The 23,284-nt window shown below is 38.8% G+C and overlaps 1 protein-coding gene across 5 annotated transcripts in view; it reads left to right on the forward strand.

Annotated features, from left to right (window-relative positions):
* SPTA1 (spectrin alpha, erythrocytic 1) overlaps nt 1-23,284 on the forward strand; it is a 65,998-nt gene that overhangs the window by 17,298 nt on the left and 25,416 nt on the right. For all 5 annotated transcript variants that reach the window (XM_060142275.1, XM_060142276.1, XM_060142273.1 and 2 more), the window contains exons 15-26: nt 841-1,022; nt 5,940-6,183; nt 7,463-7,585; nt 9,174-9,391; nt 10,217-10,309; nt 12,025-12,162; nt 13,383-13,534; nt 14,171-14,357; nt 15,511-15,612; nt 20,011-20,102; nt 20,993-21,137; nt 22,664-22,845. In XM_060142275.1, the coding sequence (XP_059998258.1) occupies nt 841-1,022; nt 5,940-6,183; nt 7,463-7,585; nt 9,174-9,391; nt 10,217-10,309; nt 12,025-12,162; nt 13,383-13,534; nt 14,171-14,357; nt 15,511-15,612; nt 20,011-20,102; nt 20,993-21,137; nt 22,664-22,845 (1,858 nt within the window). The remainder of the gene's footprint in view (nt 1-840; nt 1,023-5,939; nt 6,184-7,462; nt 7,586-9,173; nt 9,392-10,216; nt 10,310-12,024; nt 12,163-13,382; nt 13,535-14,170; nt 14,358-15,510; nt 15,613-20,010; nt 20,103-20,992; nt 21,138-22,663; nt 22,846-23,284) is intronic.

A 23,284-nucleotide genomic window follows, 5' to 3' on the forward strand; every position in this document is an offset into this window, starting at 1 on the left:
CCTCTACTTAAATTTAACTTCATCTTTTATTTTGGAAAATTAATCAATTGCCATGATTAACACCAATAATGAAGTTTCTCTGTCCATATCCCCCTTGTTATAAACATCATCTATAGACATGACTCTGCCCTGGTTATAGAAAAGATACATTATACTGATTTTGTCGGATGTCATCCTGATTTTTGGTTTAGGAAAAAAAAATTCAACTTGATTGTAACAATAAGTAGCTGCTACTCTACATCATAGTAATTGCTTCACAGAAATAACACAAATAATTGCTATAAGATCATAGAATAAAGAATTTAGCTGAGAACAATGTGGATAATCAAGATATTCTCTGGAAGAAAAAATTGTAAGGCGTGGTTGGTGATGAAGGAGAGGCACTAAGAGAGGAGCCTAGCAAAGTTCTGAGAAAGATATTTAGGAAAAGACACTTCAAAATTTCAAACTGAGCCAACCCCAAGTTTTATACTTCTCTCAGAAAACGCAGTGTTTGTGTTTGAATCCCTTTGAAAAGGAGGTCTCAATAGAGAGTAACAAGTGACATGAAAATACCCAAGATAGTTAAAATCTAACATAGCAGCACTATACCTCAACAAGAAATGAACAACTCGTTTATCTTTGTTTTGCGAACACTACTATCTTCAAAAACAAATACCATCTGAATTCTACAAATTTATGATAAGTTCTTATATAATCACATGTGAGACAGTTATACTTTTTCCCACTGGAGGTTCAAAATATTATATTGCTCCTTAAATTGATGTAACATGTATTAGCATATAATGAGGATCAGTTATGACAGTTATCAGTTATCTTATACTTGCTGTCTTTTCCTAGGGACTCAGTTATATGAAGCTAACAAGCAGCTGCAATTTGAAAATAATGCAGAAGACCTGAAGCACTGGCTGGAGGAGGTGGAATGGCAGGCTAGGTCTGAGGATTATGGGAAAGGTCTGGCTGATATACAGAATCTGCTCAGGAAACACGGCCTCCTGGAGTCTGCCATGGCTGCTCGTCAGGTATGTTGCTAGCTCTTTGGCCAATTATAGGCCAACTCACCTGTATATGTTCTGAGCACACTGATCATAAGTAATTATCGTTTAAAAAAAACAGAGAGAGAGCAGGAAACCAAAGGTAGTTGGTCAACTACCTCTTTCCAATATTTCCTTTAATTCAGCCTTTCTCCTGGGTGCCTTGTGTCTTTTTTCAGAACCCCATGGCTGATGTAAGACTTTATTAACTCTTCTAAATATAACACTGTACTCTCAATCCAAAAACCTGGGTTTTATATATAGCCTTATCACTTACTAGTTCTGTGATATTTGGTGTATATTTTCACCTTTTCACACCTCTGTATCCTCACCTGTAAAATAAAAGTTTTTATAAAATTTCCTCTTTCTATTCTGGCATCCTGCAACTCAAAGTTTGAAAATATTTTTAATCGTACCATTATATTTTTCTTAAGAAAATTGAAACCCAGAGAAGTGAAGTAACTTCCCTAATGTCACAGAGAAAATTAATAGCAGGGCCAGGACTAAGAAGCAGATGTCTAGGCTCTTAGCTTCAGAGTTACCCACTGAAATCCCACCAGACTGTTAGTTTAAATAAATTTATCCAATACGTTTCTAGAGTATCGATACTGTATGTGAGTTTCTGGAGAACTCAGCAGAAATCCACTTTTAGCTGACTCAATCTCTCGTCCCAGGAATCCTAGCTTGTATTTAAAAATTATTCTGCTCTTCCCTACAAAGTCCCACTGATTTTTCCTGTTACAATACACTTTTATGATGTCTGCTCTTTGGTAACTCTTGGTTAAAAGGAAAAGACAGAATAATCTACAGAAAATAGAAATAAACAAAGCAAACCCAGTCACTTACATAGCTCTAGGTATGGCTTAATGGAGTTTGAAGTAAAAGGCTGGAGTTAGGAAAACCATATAAAGATAGCTTTGAAATCTACATGGAGGAAGAGAGTTTGGAACAGATTTTCAAAGAAGGGAAAAGAAAAGATTTGGTGAAAAGTAACTAAAAACATACAAAGAAGAGGAACAGCATGTGTAAACATGTAATAAGTAGGAGTATTTGACCCTAGTTTGGAATTTCAACCCCCAGGAATTTGTTCTCCTGTTATGGAACACAAGCTCTTGTGCCCAACACACAGTGAGGCCCAACAAACTGAAATCTCGGAGTTTGGAGAAGAGAAAGGTTGATTGCAGGGCCATGCAAGAATGGGTGGCTTTGATTTCAGATGGTCTCAGCCTGTAGCAGCTTGCAGCAAGGTTTCGGTTCCCGGAGAGATGTTGAGGTCGGACTGAGGCAGTGAGAGCACTGAATCCTAGCCACTAGACAACCAGGGACCAGTGGCCAGTGACAAGGCCCTGGCCCATCAGCTGTGTAGAAATGAATTTCCACAGAGAGACGGAAAGTAGTGAAACAAGTGAAGTGTTTATTAGGAGGAAAATGAGTATGTGTGGATAGACACACAGGTGGGCTCAGAGAGAGAGTCACGCCCTCGTGATAGTTTGAATCACTTATATGGGGCATTTCTTCCGGGTTTCCTTTGGCTAATCATCTTGCTTTTTCTGGTTCTGAGTCTATATTTGGTATATCTCAGTGTTCTCCCTTGTGTGCATGCACATCTCTTAGCCAAGATGGATTTTAGCAACCTATGGGTAGGTTGACATCACCTACTATGGGGTGGCGCCCTCTTCCTTTCTATTTTCAGGGAGCCTTTCTGCACATGTGTAGTTTGGAAGGTCTCCTTGACTTCAAGAATGAGGAATATGTGTTTTTTTAGCTCTTACCTAGGCAGGGTTCAACTCCTCTCTCCTGCTATTTTGGAGTATCTGTCCACAGGGGAGAAACTGTCCAGCCTGGGGGACCATCTATCTCCTTTTGGGGCTTGAGCCCCAAAAAACCAGAACTCCCCGAAGGGTTTCAGCAAAGCATTTTTTTTTTACATCTTTATTGGAGTATAATTGCTTTACAATGGTGTGTTAGTTTCTGCTTTATAACAAAGTGAATCAGTTATACATATACATATGTTCCCATGTCTCTTCCCTCTTGTGTGTCCCTCCCTCCCACCCTCCCTATCCCACCCCTCTAGGTGGTCACAAACCACCGAGCTGATTTCCCTGTGCTATGTGGCTGCTTCCCACTAGCTATCTATTTTATGTTCGGTAGTGTATATATGTCCATGCCACTCTCTCACTTTGTCACAGCTTACCCTTCCCCCTCCCCATATCCTCAAGTCCATTCTTTAGTACATCTGTGTCTTTATTCCTGTCTTACCCCTAGGTTTTTCATGACTTTTTTTTTCTTAGATTCCATATATATGTGTTAGCATACAGTATTTGTTTTTCGCTTTCTGGCTTCACTCTGTATGACAGACTCTAGGTCCATCCACCTCACTACAAATATCTCAATTTCGTTTCTTTTTATGGCTGAGTAATATTCCATTGTATATATGTGCCACATCTTCTTTATCCATTCATCCGATGATGGACACTTAGGTTGCTTCCATGTCCTGGCTATTGTAAATAGAGCTGCAATGTACATTTTGGTACATGACTCTTTTTGAATTATGGTTTTCTCAGGGTACATGCCCAGTAGTGAGATTGCTGGGTCATATGGTAGTTCTATTTTTAGTTTTTTAAGGAACCTCTATATTGTTCTCCATAGTGGCTGTATCAATTTACATTCCCACCAACAGTGCAAGAGTGTTCCCTTTTCTCCACACCCTCTCCAGCATTTATGGTTTCTAGATTTTTTGATGATGGCCATTCTGATCAGTGTGAAATGATATCTCATTGTAGTTTTGATTTGCATTTCTCTAATGATTAATGATGTTGAGCATTCTTTCATGTGTTTGTTGGCAATCTATATATCTTCTTTGGAGAAATGTCTATTTAGGTCTTCTGCCTATTTTTGGATTGGGTTGTTTGTTTTTTTGTTATTGAGCTGCTTGTAAATTTTGGAGATTAATCCTTTGTCAGTTGCTTCATTTGCAAATATTTTCTCCCATTCTGAGGGTTGTCTTTTGGTCTTGTTTATGGTTTCCTTTGCTGTGCAAAAGCTTTGAAGTTTCACTAGGTCCCATTTGTTTATTTTTGTTTTTATTTCCATTTCTCTAGGAGATGGGTCAGAAAGGATGTTGCTGTGATTTATGTCATAGAGTGTTCTGCCTATGTTTTCCTCTAAGAGTTTGATAGCGTCTGGCCTTACATTTAGGTCTTTAATCCATTTTGAGTAGCAAAGTATTTTTAAAGGCCAGGAGAGGGAGGGGGCATCGTGGGGGTATGTGATCAGCTCATGCACAATTCTCTGATTGGTTGATGCTGAGCTAACATGGCAGTTAACATTATTAATCCTTCAGTTCCAGAAGGTCTGGGGGCTATGTGCTCATTTTCATCAAGTATTCTAGTTAATTTCTTCCATTTGGTGCTGGTATTAGCATCTGAAGAAGTCAGGAAATATGCATCAGATACTATTACCTGGTAACTTCAAAGAGCAGCTAAAACAGAGGGTATGAGAGGGATCTGTCCCGGGAAGGCCCCATAGGATTCCCCTTGGTTACACTCCTAGTTGGAGTAGCGGCTAAGATATCATGCTTGCAAAAAAAAATTTTAGCTACGGACTATTAAAGCTGGAAAAGATCATGAATATTCTCTAGCCCAAAGTCCTTATTATATCGATGAGGAAACTATTATGAAAACAGGTGAAGAGCTGGATAAAATGGCAATTGAGGAGCAGCCAAGTCTATCTCTTTAGTCTGAAGCCTCTTGCACTACATTAGCTTTCAACTAGTACAGTGGAACCATAATCATGATAACAATTATGATGTTTGAAAATCACTCTATTACACAATGATGTTTTTCAAAGTTAAAATGTCCTAAGAGATGAGAACCGTTGGCTAGTAGGAGATTTTAATTTTAACTCTTTGTGGCGCCTTTATTTCTTTATGGAGAAGTGAGTATACATTTTAAGAAGCTATTGATGATCAATGGTTTGTTCCAAATTAAGAAGAGGTAGATCAAACCCTGTGTAGGTTGAACACTGGATGGCAAAATAGAATAAGTAAAACCAATACCTGCTGCTCATCCATTTTTTGAAGAACTTCTCTTATCACCACCACCCCCATTCCAACAACAAAATGAAACAAGCAGACAAACAAAAATCTTGTGTTCTGTGCTCTTGCTAGACCAGTTACAGTTGACCTCATTAATAAAGATGAAACGAATCTCTCGTATGTATTTTACCATATAGTAATACGATTAAAATTTTATTTCTAGGAAGATCCTTCAAACTTCTGTTTCTATTTTCCTCCTTTCTCAGATATGACCCAAATGGGGACCATTATTTACTTAAATTCATACAACTAGTTAGTGGCCAAAGAAAGGCCTTTTAATTTTTCTTTCTGAGGTTCGGACATTTGTTTCTGTAACGTCACATTTCATCTCATAGGCATGGTTCCTGTTACGCAACAAACGTAAGCCTCAGAAATTTCCTTGTTATTTACAGTTCCAGCTCATTTTAAAGGGTGAGAAAGAGGCTGGAAAGGGAACTGAGATAGAAGAAGCCTCCTGCTCTTTTCTTTGGGGCCTCAATTTATCACTACTCCCAAAGAAGCAAGCCTTTGTAGTTCTGGTTTCCCTGATTTCTTTGGCACATTCTACACATATTTTGTCCTTTCTAACACGTGGTTTCAGAACTACTTTCTTATAAACAGCCTTTAGCTTGAAGAATTGGTTCTTAGTGTAGCAAACTTTCCCACTCTATTTCACTGATTTGATTAGAAGTTTAAACATGAGTACGTATAGAGCTGAGTCTCCTCATCACCACCCACCCCCCATCCTGCCCTCCATGCCAGATACCAAACTCTCATCCTTTTCTACTGAATGATGGGATTTTCTGACACCGATTCTATTTCTTCCTCAGGATCAGGTGGACACCCTCGCAGACCTGGCAGCATATATTGAAGAAATAGGCCATCCCAATGCTGGGGACGTACGGGCCAGGCAGGAGTCCCTGGTGTCTCGGTTTGAAGACCTGAAAAAGCAACTGGCCAACCGGAAGAATAAGCTCATTGACCTTCTCCTCCTGCACCAGATCTGCAGAGACACAGAGGATGAGGAGGCCTGGATCCAAGAGACTGAACCTTCTGCAGCTTCCACCTACCTTGGTTAGTAGAGCCGTACAGCCCGAGCAGGCAGAGCCATAAGGAGAAGACCAAGGTCTGCAGATAGTTTGAGGGATCTGGGATCCAGTAGCAAAGTTTGCCCTCAGGTCTTTCTCCTTAGACTCTTGAACATTTTTCCTGCTTTCCAAAAAATAAAGATTTTTTAATAATTCATCCTGAGAAGTTTTCCTCCTAAAACCAGACATGAAAAATGCCATGAATTTAAGGCCTCTGGGAAGAGCTAAAGTAACCATCATTTTGCTACTTGCTCTAAGTTATTGCCAAGGTCCTTGGCTGAGCGGTCATGGTTAGCGTTTGAGGTCACAAGTGTTTTTGTTTATTTTGTCAGTGACTCCCTTTTATAAGGGGAGCTATCACAAGGATATGTATGAGCTATTACAAGGATAAAAGGGGTGAAGCAGCAGATAAAGTACATAATTTCCTTTCCTTTGGAATCAGTCAGTCCACCATTGTTAGTGCCAGGACACTTGCATTGAAATACAGAAAAAAGTGCACATAAATATAATGCAAACTTAATATACATGTATTGGGTACATCTGTGAGAGGCTGGACCATATGACAACAGAGGGGCTAGTCTGGGAAAATATCCTAGAACAGAAAAGATCTCTTTGAGGGAGAGACAGGCATAGAGGGTTTCTGGAGACATTTAGTGTGAACTATATGGAAGAAAATTTTGGAGGAAAGAGAGTTGAGGTGTGGACGGGAGACAGGGAGGATGAAGTAGACAGCTGGAACTGGGGACTTTAGAAGCAGGAAATTAACGGTACATAGTATTTATTATGTGCTTGTTAGTGTTAACCAACGAGTGAGGCACTTTTTGTAAGTTATGTCTAATCTTTACAAAGAAAACTACAAAACAGTTATTTTTAGTTTAGAGGACTTAATAATTTTCTGGCATCCATAAAAATAAGCAAGTAGAAGATCCTGCTTTTTATACCACAGTATGTTGAAAGAAAATTGGTTGCACGAAATTATTGGAAGTTTGAGCTGAAGAGTTACGTGCCTTTCTACTTATCATCCAAAGAGAAGAGTGATTTATTCATTGTCTTTTGTAGAATAATGCATTTTCTTAGTACAAAGAGGCAAGGGGAAGAACAAAGCTGAGCAGAGTTAATTCAGACAAACAGCATAAATTTTAGGAAGCCCACTTAATGAACTTCACTGGGAAGAACTTGTAGGTCCAAGAGTTAAAAAGAAGTACAGTAGCTTCTTATTATTCTGTGTACTACAACAACGACCTTGAAATTATTTTTATCTCTAGGCAAGGACCTGATTTCCTCCAAGAATCTTCTGAACAGACACCAAGTCATCCAGGCTAATATTGCCAGCCATGAGCCACGCATCCAAGTGATAACAGAGAGGGGAAACAAAATGGTAGAGGAAGGTATGTATGATTCAGATTGAATTGACCTGTCATCACTGTGCCAGATTTATGAGAAGTTTTTTTTTCAATTTTAGGGCTTCATTCCTTTATCTACTTTGATACTTTTACCTGTATAATTTTCCTTCTACACGAAGTTCCTCTAACATTTCCTGTAGTGAAATCCTGCTAATAATAAATTCTCTGGGCTTTTGTTTTGGTCTAAAAGACTTCCTTTTGCTTTCATTTTTGAAACACATTTTCACTGGATATAAAATTCTTGGCTGATATTGTCTTTCTCTGAGCATTTTAAAGATGCTGCTGCACTGTCTTCTGACTTGCAGAGTTTCTGGTGAGAAGTCTTCTCTCATTACTATCTTTGCTCCTTTGTAGGTAAGGTCTTTCTTCCCTCTGACTCTTTTATCACTGGTTTTCACCAATTTGCGCCAATTTGATTACAGTATAACTTGGTGTAGTGGTCTTTGTTTCTTTAGCTTTGCAATCGTTGAGCTTCTTGGATCTGCATTCTTATGGTTCTTCCAGGGACGTTTTTATTCTGGAACTAATTTAGAGACTAGTTCACTACTAAGGTATAACCCTTCTGAGGATACTACCTCATGTATTATAATATCTTTCCACTTTGGTGGGAGCTAATTTTAATTATTCACAGCCCTATGTGACCTTAGGAGTTTTTTGGCCTACTGCTTTCCAGTCTTCTTTTTCTTACCCTTGAAGAGTTTACTGACACATGTGTGCAAAGGAGTAATCAGTCACATACTTCATGGGACCTCTATGTGTATCCCCAAAACTCCATCCCCAGTACAGCACCCTTCTCAGTACTCTGCTCCACAAGCTCTAGCTGTCTTGTCTTCCCCCAACTCTGATCTCTGTCTCCTCAGAATGGTGTGATTGCTAGTTCTATCTGGGCTAGTCCTCCCAGCACTGCAGTCTACAGACTGCCCCAGGCATAAACTGTGGCAGTCATAAGGCATAGCTCGTTTCTTTCCCTTCTCTCAGGAGTCACACTCCTCTGCCTATCTTCTGAAAATCATTGTTTCTTACACTGTGTCTTGTTTTCTAGTTGTTTAGGATGGGAGAACAATTCCTGCAGTAATAAATCTTTTATGGGTAAAAATGAAAATCTGCTGGTTGATTTTGGCTGACACTTCACTGTATCTTCTTGGTTTATCTGTGGAGGTGTTCACCAAATTCTAAAAAACATACTTAACACAATCCTAAGAATGAATTTTAATTCATTGATATTAAAAAAAAAGAAATGAAAATCTGCTGAATTTTTTGCTTAAGCTAGAGAATACACATTTTTGGAACTCTGAGCAGTACCCACACATAGCTATTTTGTTTTCAGTCTGTATATCAGAGATTGTACCACCCAATTCACCACCACACATATACCCTATCCCCCATTAGCATCTATTGATGCTTAATCTCACTTATGACATCCCAGTTCCCAGGAACTTAGGTGAAATGTCACATTGACTACATGCAGCGTCATTCTCATGGCTCCCTTTCTCTCTCCCAGCTCACCAAAAGGATTAAAGTATAGTGGATATTAATGAGGGTAAAATTCTCCTTTTCTATAACTACTCTATAGGACACTTTGCTGCAGAAGATGTGGCCTCTAGGGTCAAGAGTTTGAATGAGAATATGGAATCTCTCCAGGCTCGAGCTGCTAGACGGCAGAATGATCTTGAAGCCAATGTCCAGTTCCAGCAATATCTAGCTGACCTGCATGAAGCAGAAGCATGGATTAGAGAGAGGGAACCTATAGTAGACAACACTAACTATGGGGCTGATGAAGAAGCAGCTGGGGTAAGGTGGGCACAGGGAAGGATACTGTCTAGTACTCACCAAATTAGTACCAAATTAGAACCTGATTAGATTGTGTGACAACTACAGGTTTTCTCAGATTTTTCGGAGTTTCCAGAGTGATAACCTTTGGCCTTCATCTGCTGGGATAACCTGAGTTAACAGAAATCCCAAAAGATACACCACATTTTCCTAACCCCACAGAGAGCCATAGTTCTTAGAGATTATCTAAGCCCAAAAAGGCATGACCAGACATCTATGCCTGTCTTGGTCCCATCCTAAATTTCCCAGACTGAGCTTGGGATTTCACAAACCAACCATAGTTTTAACACATACTTAATTACTTTATTGTAATAAAGCCAGGCAGACAGACACGTTGGGGCAAGAAGAACTTCTAAGGTCATAATTACCCTTTATATCCATTTCTTTGTTTTGCTTATTGTCCTATGGTCAGCCAGTATAGTATTTCACAAACCCTATGCACTAGAAATACTTGACATGGGCATCTAAAGTTATGCCAATATTTAATCCTACAAAGCAATGTTTTCAGCAGTATCCTCTTTCAGCTGTGATGTGCATTGAGAAAACACTTGTGCAATTTGACTTTATTTTGATTAAAGCAAATATATTGATATTGTTGTTCATTTAACTCTTATTTTCTTGATACTTGCAAATTTAGAGTTAAAAAATTTATTATATGTGGAAAGCGTCTCTTACCAGGAATTAGGACAATAAGTATAACACAAAACAATAGTTGAAACACTCCCCAGGGATGCTTAGTGTTCTTCCTGTATTTGCTTCTGATGATCTTCCCATCAACAAATTCAGGCTCTTCTAAAGAAGCATGAGGCCTTTCTAGTGGATCTGAAGGCTTTTGGAAACAGTATGCAAGCTCTTCGGGATCAGGCAGAAGCTTGCCAGGTAAGAAGGACTTAGGTATGACAAGAATCACATTCTCCACCACAGAGGAAAAGGAATTAGGAGATTCTCTTTCTTACCAGTTTTTACTTTACATGGTCCAGGAAGCAACTGCAATAGAAAATAATAAGTCCTGTGATCTTTAGACAGGCGCTGTGGCATCTTTGTAGCACCTACAGAGATTTAGTTTATAAGAATTTCTCAGTAAGTATTATCATTTATTCACTGGTATATTATTTTTTTGCTTTCCTTTTTCATTTTATACTTTCATTCTCTGTCTTTTCCTATTTCTTTTATTTGCATCTCTCCTCTTATATTCCCTCCTGATTTATTTCCTCCCTCTCTTAGTTTTTTTTATACTGACACTTATTAAATGTCTACCATGTGCAAGCATGAATAAAAAATAATCCTGACTTGAAGGAAAATTACAGTCTATTAGGTCATAAATTTTAACAAATAATTGCATATAATAGATATATGAACAGGAAAAAGAATCTCAAAGAAAGGAGTGTTTCATTCTTTTGAAATGAGAGTGCTGGAGGATAGGAAAATCTTCATAGCTGAGGCAAACCAGTTTATTTTTTTTAAGGGTAGTTTACTATGCAGATAATGAGAAGAAGGGCTCTTCTAGTGAATAAGCTACGAGAGCAAATGCACTGAAGCACAAAATAATCAAGTGTATTTGGGAAATGGGAAATGCAAAGGACTGAGAATGTGAGAATGGCTAGACTGCAAGGTGAAAATAAGTGTCCTGAAGAGTGATGGGAGCTGCAATCAACTAAATGATATGGGTATCTCCTAGTATAGTGGAAGCAACAGAGACACACTTCTCACATTCAAGAAATTCTGTCTTATGAGGGGCTCTGAATCCATACACTGGGAGTAGAAAAGACATAGACTCACTCTGTCAAGTCAATATATATTTACAGAGCTTTGGTGCTGTGCCTTCCTCAAGCTCTGCACAGTGGGTGCCTACACAAAAACAGGTGGATTTATGAATTGTAAGTTATGAGGAAGCAGTACTTAAAGGATACAAAATCAGAAGGATATGTAAGGGGAAGTACATCTTCAGCTCCAATCTGAAGAAGGTGTGGGCCATTGCTTATGAAGAGGGATTATATTTTGTTCATTCTCTCAGAGATATGATATTTGGGAAAAATGAAAATCAGAGAAGACCATACCTTAGAGGACAGGTTAAAAAGGAGAGAGAGACAAGATATTTGATCTCAGTTTATGTTCTCAATTTTTAAAATTCTGTGGCCTTTCCTGTGCTGTAGATCACTCATCTCTAAAAAAGAAAGTCCACGGTTGTTTGACAAAATGCTTTAAAGACCCAGGGAATGGAGAAGGTGATGAGAGACAGTGGGTCTCTCACTTTCTCAAAAACTTTTCTGGAACATGGATGCATACAATCCTTTATTGCCTGCTTAAGAACTGGTAGTTTAGAGCATTTAATATGTTTTTGAAAACTTACATTCTTACTTCCTCACTCTGTGTTCATATTTCCCAGCCCACCTGTCCCCTGAGAAGTGTTAGGATGGAACGATATCTCTGAAGATGGCATATTGCAATAGCTCTGTTACTGGCAGCCATGTAAGAGATTTCAGCCAGGGGCTCCTCTCTCCTGCAAGGTGCAGGGATGGCCCACCATGGGTAGGCTGTACAGGGAAATCTTTCCTATGGGTGACTGGCTTGTTCTGTTTACTGTTTTTGTTCAGCAACAACAGGCTGCACCCGTGGAGGAAGCTGCTCGAGAAGAGAGGGTTGTGGCCTTATATGACTTCCAGGCCCGCAGCCCCCGAGAAGTCACCATGAAGAAAGATGATATCTTAACACTGCTCAGTTCCATCAACAAGGTGACTTTCCCTTCTACCTTTCTCCCCATCAACAGGGTGGCTCTTGCAGTCAACTCTCCCAACCCTGCCAGATACCCATATTTTAACCAGCCAATATTTTTCTATTTCTCTCTCTCTTAAATAACCATAATTTATTGAGCAGTATCTTTCCTTCAGTTGCTGTGTAGGATCCTGTACATATCTTTTGAGATTATAATACCAATTTTACAGTTAACAAAGTGAGGACTCAACGAGCTTAAGTAACTAGCCCAAAGACATGTAAGCCATGAGTGACAATTCTGTAATATGTTTACAGAATTAAACTGCCTCTTTCTTCTCATCTTTCCTTGCTCTTCTGACCCAGTGTTCCTAGTAATGGAACAAAAATGGCTGGTGTTAAGAGGAGCCTGTTCAAGGAGAAGTCTTTTGCCAACTTAGATTTTCTTTAGCCCTTATGACTGTGAGAATACTGACAAAGTATTGTCTAGGATTTTAAATATATTTCTCATAAGAGCATGAGAAATATTTTTATATTCTAATGCTTCATTAATCTCCAAAAATGATTGAGAAGAAAAAAGAGAGCTTGGGATTTGTTACTCTGAGGCCAAGTAATTTTTTTAGAGAAGCAAGAATTTTATTATCAAATAAGCTGTGTTCCAGTCCTCTTTTCTCTTTGCTCAGTCTTCTTCATTTCACCACATTATTCTCTGAGGATGTTAACTCCAGAGCAGTTAGTATAGCAACCCTCCTGTGGAGATCAAGGTCATACTTAAGCATAAAGCATTTGCATAGGTGAATTTCAGGGCAACACACAATTTTTAGGGGCTCTGGGAGAGGGATGGTGAGAAGTTATTATACAATATTGTCATATACAGGTGCTTCACCCACAAAAAGCCCAGTTCAGTCCTGGCCCTATGGGTTTTTTGTGAATTCCTAGTGGACAAAATGCCCCATCATGAAGAGAATGGCTGTCAGTTTTTGAAAACCTCATCAAAGTTAAGGATCTAACATCAAATATCAGATTCCTTGATTTAAGAGGCTTATCTCTGCACTTCCTGCAACTTCTGATGTATGTTCTTTGTAATATATAAACATTATATGCTACCCATAAGCAATGGTTTGCTTCTTCTGGCCATCAGCCTGTCCCTTTGCCTAGAGACTTAGTTATGAGGGTTAAAACTTCTCCTATATGTGGCTTTTCCAAGAACTAAGGAAGAAATGGGGATTTTCTCTCCCTTTAGGACTGGTGGAAAGTGGAAGCTGATGATCAGCAGGGCTTTGTGCCAGCTGTCTACGTCAGGAAACTTGCCCGTGATGAGTTTCCTATGCTCCCGCAACGGAGGCGAGAAGAACCAGGCAACATCACCCAGCGTCAGGAACAGATTGAAAACCAGTAAGTTCTGAAGGCTGGAGAACAGAACAGTGTTTGGCCAAACATTCCAGATTGGTCAAAAACACGTCTTACGATTCTATATCTGTTAGATTAAGGATGCTTTGCAAATTCACAGATTTTAAGAGCTGAAAGTTAACTTAGGGTAATTCAAACCCTTTACTTTTTAAATGAGGAAAGGGAACCCCAGAACCATTAAGTCAAGTGCCAGGGGTCAGACACATATTAGGGTCACGTATTCTGACTCCCTGCCTGGCAATCTTTCACTCTTTCAAGGTTATCAAAAGGTCTTCTGACTTCTGTGTGAACTTTGTTTACTATGCCAGGCTACTTCATATCCAGTTGTCAATAGGAATGTGAGATTTTCACTTCTATAGAATGAGGAAGGCGTATTGACAGTCATACTGTTGGAACATTGACATTTTTATTGTTTTTAAATGGAACACTTTTTTCTCTCTCTTCTCAATGCTATTTTCCTTCCATCTTTATTTCCTCTTCTCTTTACTGTTTTCTTTTGATTTTTTCCTCCCTCTCATTTTTGTCCCTTTCATTCTTCCCCTTTCTCACCCTGCTTCTACTCTTCTGTGTTTTCTCCATCTCTTATTCCACATTTCCCATTCTCTTTGTTTCTCCACCCAGGTACCTTTCTCTCCTGGATCGGGCAGAACAACGCAGACGTCATCTATTGCAACGTTACAATGAGTTTTTGCTGGCCTATGAGGCAGGAGACATGCTGGACTGGATCCGAGAGAAAAAGGCAGAAAACAGCGGGGTGGAATTAGATGATGTTTGGGAGCTGCAGAAAAAGTTTGATGAGTTCCAAATGGTGAGAAAGAAGAACCAACTCCTCTAGACAGCTTTACGAGGGTTATCATCCTTTCCTTTTACCCCATATCTCCTCCTTAGTAACTCCTTAATTTCATATTTGCTAAATATCCTCCCCCAAACTACTGAGACTTCCACATTTCAAATATTTCTCTGGGTATTACAAGTGGAAGGAAAATGCAGAGGAAACTAGTCACCCTGACTTTGCAGCCTGCATTTCCTGCCACTCCCACATCCTACTGGAAGTGCTGGTCCCCCAGAATCTTTACAACTTGTCCTATACTGTCTTTTGTTCCTGCTTCCCAGGTTGAGATGGGGTGTTGTGAGACTCTTGCAAGGTCTAATTATGGGACAGAAGTTTGGATGGAAAGGTGGGAAGAACAACCTGACTTTACAACCAGACAATTTCTAATTTTCTGCCTACCTAAAACCTTTCCATTCTCCTTTATTCTCTCAGATCCATTCTATTATTTTAACTAGCAATTAGTATAAACTACTTCCTTCTTTCTTTTCCATATGGTACTTTCCTTACACATGGAATACAAAGCTATACAAAGCTATCAATCAATCGATAGATAAAGATAAAGTACATATGGAGACAGAGAGAAGTGAAAGAAAGGAAAGGGGAAAAAAAAGGGTACAATTTATAAAACAATACCAAGAATGAGACTTCCATGAGAAAACTCATTAAAAGGCCATTGCATAGTGAAATAAGCAATGTCATCACCATAGACGTGGTGATGAGTTCCCTAGAGCTGCTACAACATCTTAATATAAGCAAATTGCAACTCAGACAATGAAATTCTACAAAAAGTGAAGGAATTTGTATTGGTAGAAAGAACATTATGTGGCTCAGGTATAGACCCCTTTGATGGTATAATTTAATCCAGGGAGAAATCTAGGAAAATTAATGTGCTCCATAATCCATATAAATAACAGCTCTCTTGTCATGTTTTTGATAGCCACTGGGTATCAGGGAGTTTAAAGGTACTCTTCTTTGTGGCAGACTGGAGGAAGGCAGTTTGCCGTGTACTGCAAATGTGGTTAGCAATACGTTTTAACCTGTAGCCAAGTCGGGGCAAAGATGAGCAGGTAAGTATGAAAGATTCTTGAGAAGGGGATTTATACTGCTTTGGATACATTTTCCCACCTAGGATTTGAAGACCAATGAGCCTCGGCTGAGGGATATCAACAAGGTGGCTGATGATCTTCAATTTGAAGAGCTTCTGACACCAGAAGGAGCTCAAATACAGCAGGTAACTATGGCTCCTTCTTTCTTCTCATTACCAGGTTTGGGGAATCTTCATTTCATTTTAAAATGCTTAATTTCATATCCTGAAGATCAACTAGAACATGCAGAAGGTAATGGCAGTATGGAGCTAACTACAGGAAAGGTCAAAGGAAATAGTTCAGATAGTCCAGCCATGTATCCATTTTAACTGATCTGAAATCTATAAATTGCCACACACACCCCCCATCGCCCCAAGAAATTCAGTGATCAAATGCATGAATACAAAGAAAAGGCAGATAAAGGAGCTATGACAGTGCTAAGTGGTTAATCAAGAAAGTTTACTGGAGGAGATACTCTGGTAAAATCTGATGAAAGAAGAATATAGGTAGTAGAGATGGGGGAGAAGGCATTCTAGACCTGACTCAGATTTGGACTTGTGGTTCCATAAGAGATGTAATGAATTAATAGAATGTCTAGTCCAGTTCTCTGAGTCGTCATAAACCAGTGAGGATGAATTCTCTGCCTCCTTTTGTGGTAATTGACCTGGGGTAAGAGTGAGAAGGAAAGTGCATAGGAACAATTTGCTTACTCTCTACAGTAAAATAGGGCTCTAAGAAGCTACCTGGTTTAGTCATTTCAAGATGCAGAATGGTATTATATTTCTCACAGAGAAAAGTAATACCTTCTAACTACCAAGGCAACACTTTCCACTCACTTTTCAGAGGTTGTAATGTATCTCTGTGGCAGCCAATAGCAATTGCTGCTCTAAGGTTCATTGTTCCACCCTAGAACATCAGTTTCGGAAGAAAACTAATTCCTTTCTTAGCTACAGTGGCATAGATGAGACCCAAGTTCAAGCTATCCAAGAAAGAAAGAAACCTGTGCATTTTGTAAAGGAGATAAGATGAAAACAACCAGGGTTTAAGCCCCATCTAGTCTTTTTTTAAACATCTTTACTGGGGTATAATTCCTTTACAATGGTGTGTTAGTTTCTGCTTTATAACAAAGCAAATCAGTTATACATATACGTATGTCCCCATATCTCTTCCCTCTTGGATCTCCCTCCCTCCCACCCTCCCTACCCCACCCCTCTAGGTGGTCACAAACCATCAAGCTGATCTCCCTGTGCTATGTGGCCACTTCCAACTAGTTATCTATTTTATGTTTGGTAGTGTATATATGTCAATGCCACTCTATCCCTTTGTCCCAGCTTACCCTTCCCCTCCCCGTATCCTCAACTCCATTCTCTAATAGGTCTGCATCTTTATTCCCGTCTTGCCCCTGGCTCTTCATGACCTTTTTTTTTTCTTTTTTAGATTCCATATATATGTGCTAGCATACAGTATTTGTTTTTCTCTTTCTGATTTACTTCACTCTGTATGACAGTCTCTAGGTCAATCCACCTCGCTACAAATAATTCCGTTTCATTCCTCTTTATGGCTGAGTAATATTCCATTGTATATATGTACCACATCTTCTTTATCCATTCACCTGTCGATGGGCATTTAGGTTGCTTCCGTGTACTGGCTACGGTAAATATAGAGCTGCAATGAACATTTTGGTACATGACTCATTTTGATTTATGGTTTTCTCAGGGTACATGCCCAGTAGTGGGATTGCTGGGACGTATGGTAGTTTTATTTTTAGTTTTTTTAAGGAACCTCCATACTGTTCTCCATAGTGGCTGTATCAATTTACATTCCCACCAACAGTGCAAGAGTGTTCCCTTTTCTCCACACCCTCTCCAGCATTTCTTCTTTGTAGATATTTTAATGATGGCCATTCTGACTGGTGTGAGATGATATCTCATTGTACTTTTAATTTGCATTTCTTTAATGATTAATGACATTGAGCATTCTTTCATGTGTCTGTAGGCAATCTGTATAGCTTCTTTGGAGAAATGTCTAGTTAGGTCTTCTGCCCATTTTTGGATTGGGTTTTTTTTTTTTTTTGATATTGAGCTGCATGAGTTGCTTGTATGTTTTGGAGATTAATCCTTTGTCAGTTGCTTCATTTGCTAATATTTCCCCCCATTCTGAGGGTTGTCTTTTGGTCTTGTTTATGGTTTCCTTTGCTGTGCAAAAGCTTTGAAGTTTCATTAGGTCCCATTTGTTGATTTTTGTTTTTATTTCCATTTCTCTAGGAGTTGGGTCAAAAAGGATGTTGCTGTGATTTATGTCATAGAGTGTTCTGCCTATGTTTTCCTCTAAGAGTTTGATAGTTTCTGGCCTTACATTTAGGTCTTTAATCCATTTTCAGTTTATTTTTGTGTATGGTGTTAGGGAGTGTTCCAATTTCATGCTTTTACATGTACCTGTCCAGTTTTCCCAGCACCACTTATTGAAGAGGCTGTCTTTTCTCCACTGTATATTCTTGTCCCCTTTATCAAAGATGAGGTGACCATATGTGCATGGGTTTATCTCTGGACTTTCTATCCTGTTCCATTGATCTATATTTCTGTGTCTGTGCCAGTACCATACTGTCTTGATTACTGTAGATTTGTAGTATAGTCTGAAGTCAGGGAGCCTGATTCCTCCAGCTCCATTTTTCTTTCTCAAGATTGTTTTGGCTATTCAGGGTCTGTTGTGTTTCCATACAAATTGTGAAATTTTTTGTTCTAGTTCTGTGAAAAATGCCACTGGTAGTTTGATAGGGATTGCATTGAATCTGTAGATTGCTTTGGGTAGTAGAGTCATTTTCACAATGTTGATTCTTCAAATCCAAGAACATGGTATATCTCTCCATCTGTTTGTATCATCTTTAATTTCTTTCATTAGTGTCTTATAATTTTCTCCATACAGGTTTTTTGTCTCCTTAGGTAGGTTTATTCCTAGATATTTTATTCTTTTTGTTGCAATGGTAAATGGGAGTGTTTTTTTTAATTTCACTTTCAGATTTTTCATCATTAGTGTATAGGAATCCAAGAGATTTCTGTGCATTAATTTTGTATCCTCGTACTTTGCCAAATTCATTGATTCACTCTAGTAGTTTTCTGGTAGCATCTTTAGGATTCTCTATGTATAGTATCATGTCATCTGCAAACAGTGACAACTTTACTTCTTCTTCTTCCAATTTGGACTCCTTTTCTTTCTTTTTCTTCTCTGATTGCTGTGGCTAAAGAGGAAATCAGAAAATACCTAGAAACAAATGACAATGAAAACACAACGACCCAAAACCTATGTGATGCCGCAAAAGCAGTTCTAAGTGGGAAATTTATAGCAATACAATCCTACCTTAAGAAACAAGAAACATCTCAAATAAACAATGTAACCTTACACCTAAAGCAATTAGAGAAAGAAAAAAAAAAGAAACCCAAAGTTAGCAGAAGGAAAGAAATCATAAAGATCAGATCAGAAATAAATGAAAAAGAAATGAAGGAAATGATAGCAAGGATCAATAAAACTAAAAGCTGGTTCTTTGAGAAGATAAAGAAAATTGATAAACCATTAGCCAAACTTATCAAGAAAAAAAAGGAGAAGACTCAACTCAACTGAATTAGAAATGAAAAAGGAGAAGTCACAACTGACACTGCAGAAATACAAAGGATCATGAGAGATTACTACAAGCAACTGTGTGCCAATAAAATGGACAACCTGAAAGAAATGGACAAATTCTTAGAAATGCACAACCTTCCGAGACTGAACCAGGAAGAAGCAGAAAATATGAACAGACCAGTCACAAGCACTGACATTGAAACTGTGATTAAAAATCTTCCAACCAACAAAAGCCCAGGACCAGAAGGTTTCACAGGCGAATTCCATCAAACATTTAGAGAAGAGCTAACACCTATCCTTCTCAAACTCCTACAAAAAATAGCAGGGGGAGGAACACTCCCAAACTCCTTCTATGAGGCCACCATCACCTTGATACCAAAACCAGACAAGGATGTCACAAAGAAAGAAAACTACCGGCGAATATCACTGATAAACATAGATGCAAGAATCCTCAACAAAATACTAGCAAACAGAATCCAACAGCACATTAAAAGGATCATACACTGTGATCAAGTGGGATTTATCCCAGGAATGCAAAGATTCTTTAATATATGCAAATCCATCAACGTGATACATCATATTAACAAACTGAAGGAGAAAAACCATATGATCATCTCAATAGATGCAGAGAAAGCTTTCGACAAAATTCAACACCGATTTATGATAAAAGCCCTCCAGAAAGTAGGCATAGAGGTAACTTTCCTCAACATAATAAAGGCCATATATGACAGACCCACAGCCAACATCGTCCTCAATGGTGAAAAAGTGAAACCATTTCCACTAAGATCAGGAACAAGACAAGGTTACCCACTCTCACCACTATTATTCAACATACTTTTGGAAGTTTTAGCCACAACCATCTAGTCGTTAGAAACCACTGAGCTGTCTGAGTTAGCTCCCTAGCTAAAGTCTGTGTTTGCCTCTTTCAGGAGTTGAATGCCCGCTGGAGGTCCTTGCAGAGGCTGGCAGAGGAACAGCGCCAGCTGTTGGGCAGTGCCCATGCTGTCCAAATGTTTCACAGGTAAGAATTTTACCTGAAAAGCTATGCTACTCTAGAACCCACTCAAGAACTGCCAATTCTACTTAGTATAGTAGATCCATAGCTATAAATTTAACCCTTCTTCCTGGAGAAAATCAGAAATCAGGTGCTTCAGTAGTAGATTCCTCACTTGGCACATAGACTACTCCCAGACAACCAACTTCAATTTTCTAATACCTAGGCTTGGGCCCTTGTACATACATAATTACCAGTCTTTATATGTTTTCATGATAGTGAATGAAAATTGAAGTTGAAACAAGAGGTTTAAGTAATTACATTTCTGAACTAGAAGTAGGCAGTAGAGGGCAAGAAACATCACATTGACTCTAACTGTTGATTCAACAATTTTTTTATGTTTGATTTCCATATCTGTGTCTACACTAAGAAACACACACAACTAATTAAGCAAACAAATGAATGAACAAGACTAATGAAAACCAATCACCTTTACTGTGTATAAATGTATTTTTGAATATTCAGAGACGGGAAAACTGAAATTCAGACAGGTCTTGTTTAGAATGGCTTAAGATGGAAAATCATGAAACATAACAGTTAAGCATGGAGCTTTGCCATCAGGCTACCTGGTTGAAAGTTAGGCTCCACCATTTGGCAGTGGTATAACCTTGAAACAATAGTTAACTTCTTTTTTTTTTTTTTTTTCTGCTTAGCCTCTTAAGCTTTAGTTTTCTCATATGTAAATGGGACTGGTAATAGTAACTAGGCCTCAAGTAGTTGTTGTAAAGATTAAGTACACCTAAGTTCTAACACATTACAAAGGATGATGATGATGGTAGTGATGACTTCTTTGTGAACTCAGCTAGTCTGCCTCTAGTATGCCTATTATTCTTAAACTCTTCACTCTCGTGTACCAGAGAAGCAGATGACACCAAGGAACAGATTGAGAAGAAGTGCCAGGCCCTCAGTGCTGCTGACCCTGGCTCAGACTTGTTCAGTGTTCAGGCCCTTCAGCGACAGCATGAGGGCTTTGAGAGAGACCTCATACCCCTGGAGGAAAAGGTGAGACGTGCTTTTAAGCTTTTCTAACACGTTCATCTTCATATTTATACCTATTAATGTCCTTTTCTTTGGTTTTATTGTCGAGTCTCTTATTCTTATAGTTTTATCCTACTCCATACTTGTACTTTTATCTTATTCCATACTCATAATTTTACCTTGTCCCTAAGGCAAGTCCACTAAGAGGGCATGCCCCAGAACCATTCACATGGAGGGAAAACTTTTTAAATTGTTGAAAATTATAGTTGATTTACAATGTTGTGTTAACTACTGCTGTGCAGCAAAGTAATTCAGTTATACATACATATATATATATATATATATACATTCTTTTATTATATTCTTTTCTATTATGGTTTATCATAGGATATTGAATATAGTTCTCTGTGCTATACAGTAGGACTTTATTGTTTATCCTTTCTATATAGAAAAGCTTGCATCTGCTAACCCCAACCTCCCATTCCATTCCTCTCCCAACCCCCTCCCCCTTGGCAACCACCAGTCTGTTCTCTATGTCCATAATTCTGTTTCTGTTTCATAGATAGGTTCATTTGTGTCATATTTTAGATTCCACATATAAATGATGTCATATGGTATTTGTCTTTCTCTTTCTGACTTACTTCACTTAGTATGATAATCCCTAGTTGCATCCATGTTGCTGCAAAGGGCATTATTTCATTCCTTTTTATGGCTGAGTAATATTCCTTTATATACATACCACATCTTCTTTATCCATTTATCTGTCAATGGACATTTAGTTTGTTTCCGTGTCTTGGCTATTGTAAATGGTGCTGCTGTGAACATAGGGGTGCAAGTATCTTTTGAATTATATAGATTTGTCTGGAAAAATGCCCAGGGGTGGGATTGCTGGATCATAGGGTAATTCTATTTTTAGTTTTCTGAGGAACCTCCATACTGTTTTCCACAGTGGTTGCACCAAATTACATTGAGGGAAAATATAAATGAACTTGTAAATGAACTTCCTACTATCTAAGTACCTCTTTAGTGAGTTCCAATAGGCCAGAACTTACCAATGTTAGTTGGAGGTCAGCAGCCTCAGATAAATAGGAAATGGCCAGGTCTATGCCTGAGTATGGTACAGAGTTTCCTTAGCAAGGGATTGAAGGAGATTAATCCTACTCTGACCAAAAAATGAACTCTAGAGCTTGCCAAATACACTCTGGAAAAATCAGAGACATCATAGAACTTGCATTATCATGTAAAGCAAAAAGAAGCACAGAAAATGTCTACATTGAAAAGATTTTCACATTAAAAATTAGACACTTGCCACCAACCAAGTCAATCACCCTGCCTGATAGCCTTCTTATATATTTATTTATTTGTTTGTTTATTTATTTATTTTTACAAAGGCTTATTCTTAAATGTACAATATTTTATAAAGTAGCAAGGTGTTCTTGTACCTCATTGAAGTCTATTTGAGGAAGGAGCACCACCGGGGCTTGAAACTCTTCCTTTGTTAGGATTCAGGTGCGACTCCAGGCTGATTGTCAGAGCTCTTGACTTCCTAGGTGGCTGTACTGGGGGAGACAGCAGATCGGCTCAGTGAGTCCCACCCAGATGCCACCGATGACCTGCAAAGGCAGCGACTGGAGCTGAATCAGGCCTGGGATGACCTGCTGGGGCTTACGGAGGAACGTAAGGAGAACCTACAGGAGGACCTAAAATTCTTCCTGTTCCTCAGCCAGGCCAGGTAAAGCTCCAGAGGCAGACTTCCACCAGGTGGGGTGGGCAATTTCCAAGTCTGGCCCATGAGTGGAGCATCTAGGAGCAGTCTATGTACAGGTGCTCTTCACTGCTGGGTTTGGAGTGTACCTCTAGGTCCAGATTGTACCTCCGGTAAGGCACAAAATTCTCATTTTCAATATTTCAAGCCAATTCCTTCAAACTGAAATATTTCAGTTTGAAGGAATGTGAGATTATCTATGCCAATTAAGTAAGTTTCTATAGAGTGTATACTATATATAGGGTGCTATAGCAGGAATTACAGGATATGGGGGGGGAGTAGTCTACTGGAGAAGCAAAGAAGAATACAGATAACCATGGTAGAACATAATACATCCCAAAACACACATCCTAACAAATAGATGGAACTATGCAAACAAAAGTGTGAGAATAAGAAAGGTACAGAA

The sequence above is a fragment of the Lagenorhynchus albirostris genome, chromosome 2, assembly GCF_949774975.1.
Source record: "Lagenorhynchus albirostris chromosome 2, mLagAlb1.1, whole genome shotgun sequence".
Classification (NCBI taxonomy): Eukaryota; Metazoa; Chordata; class Mammalia; order Artiodactyla; family Delphinidae; genus Lagenorhynchus; species Lagenorhynchus albirostris.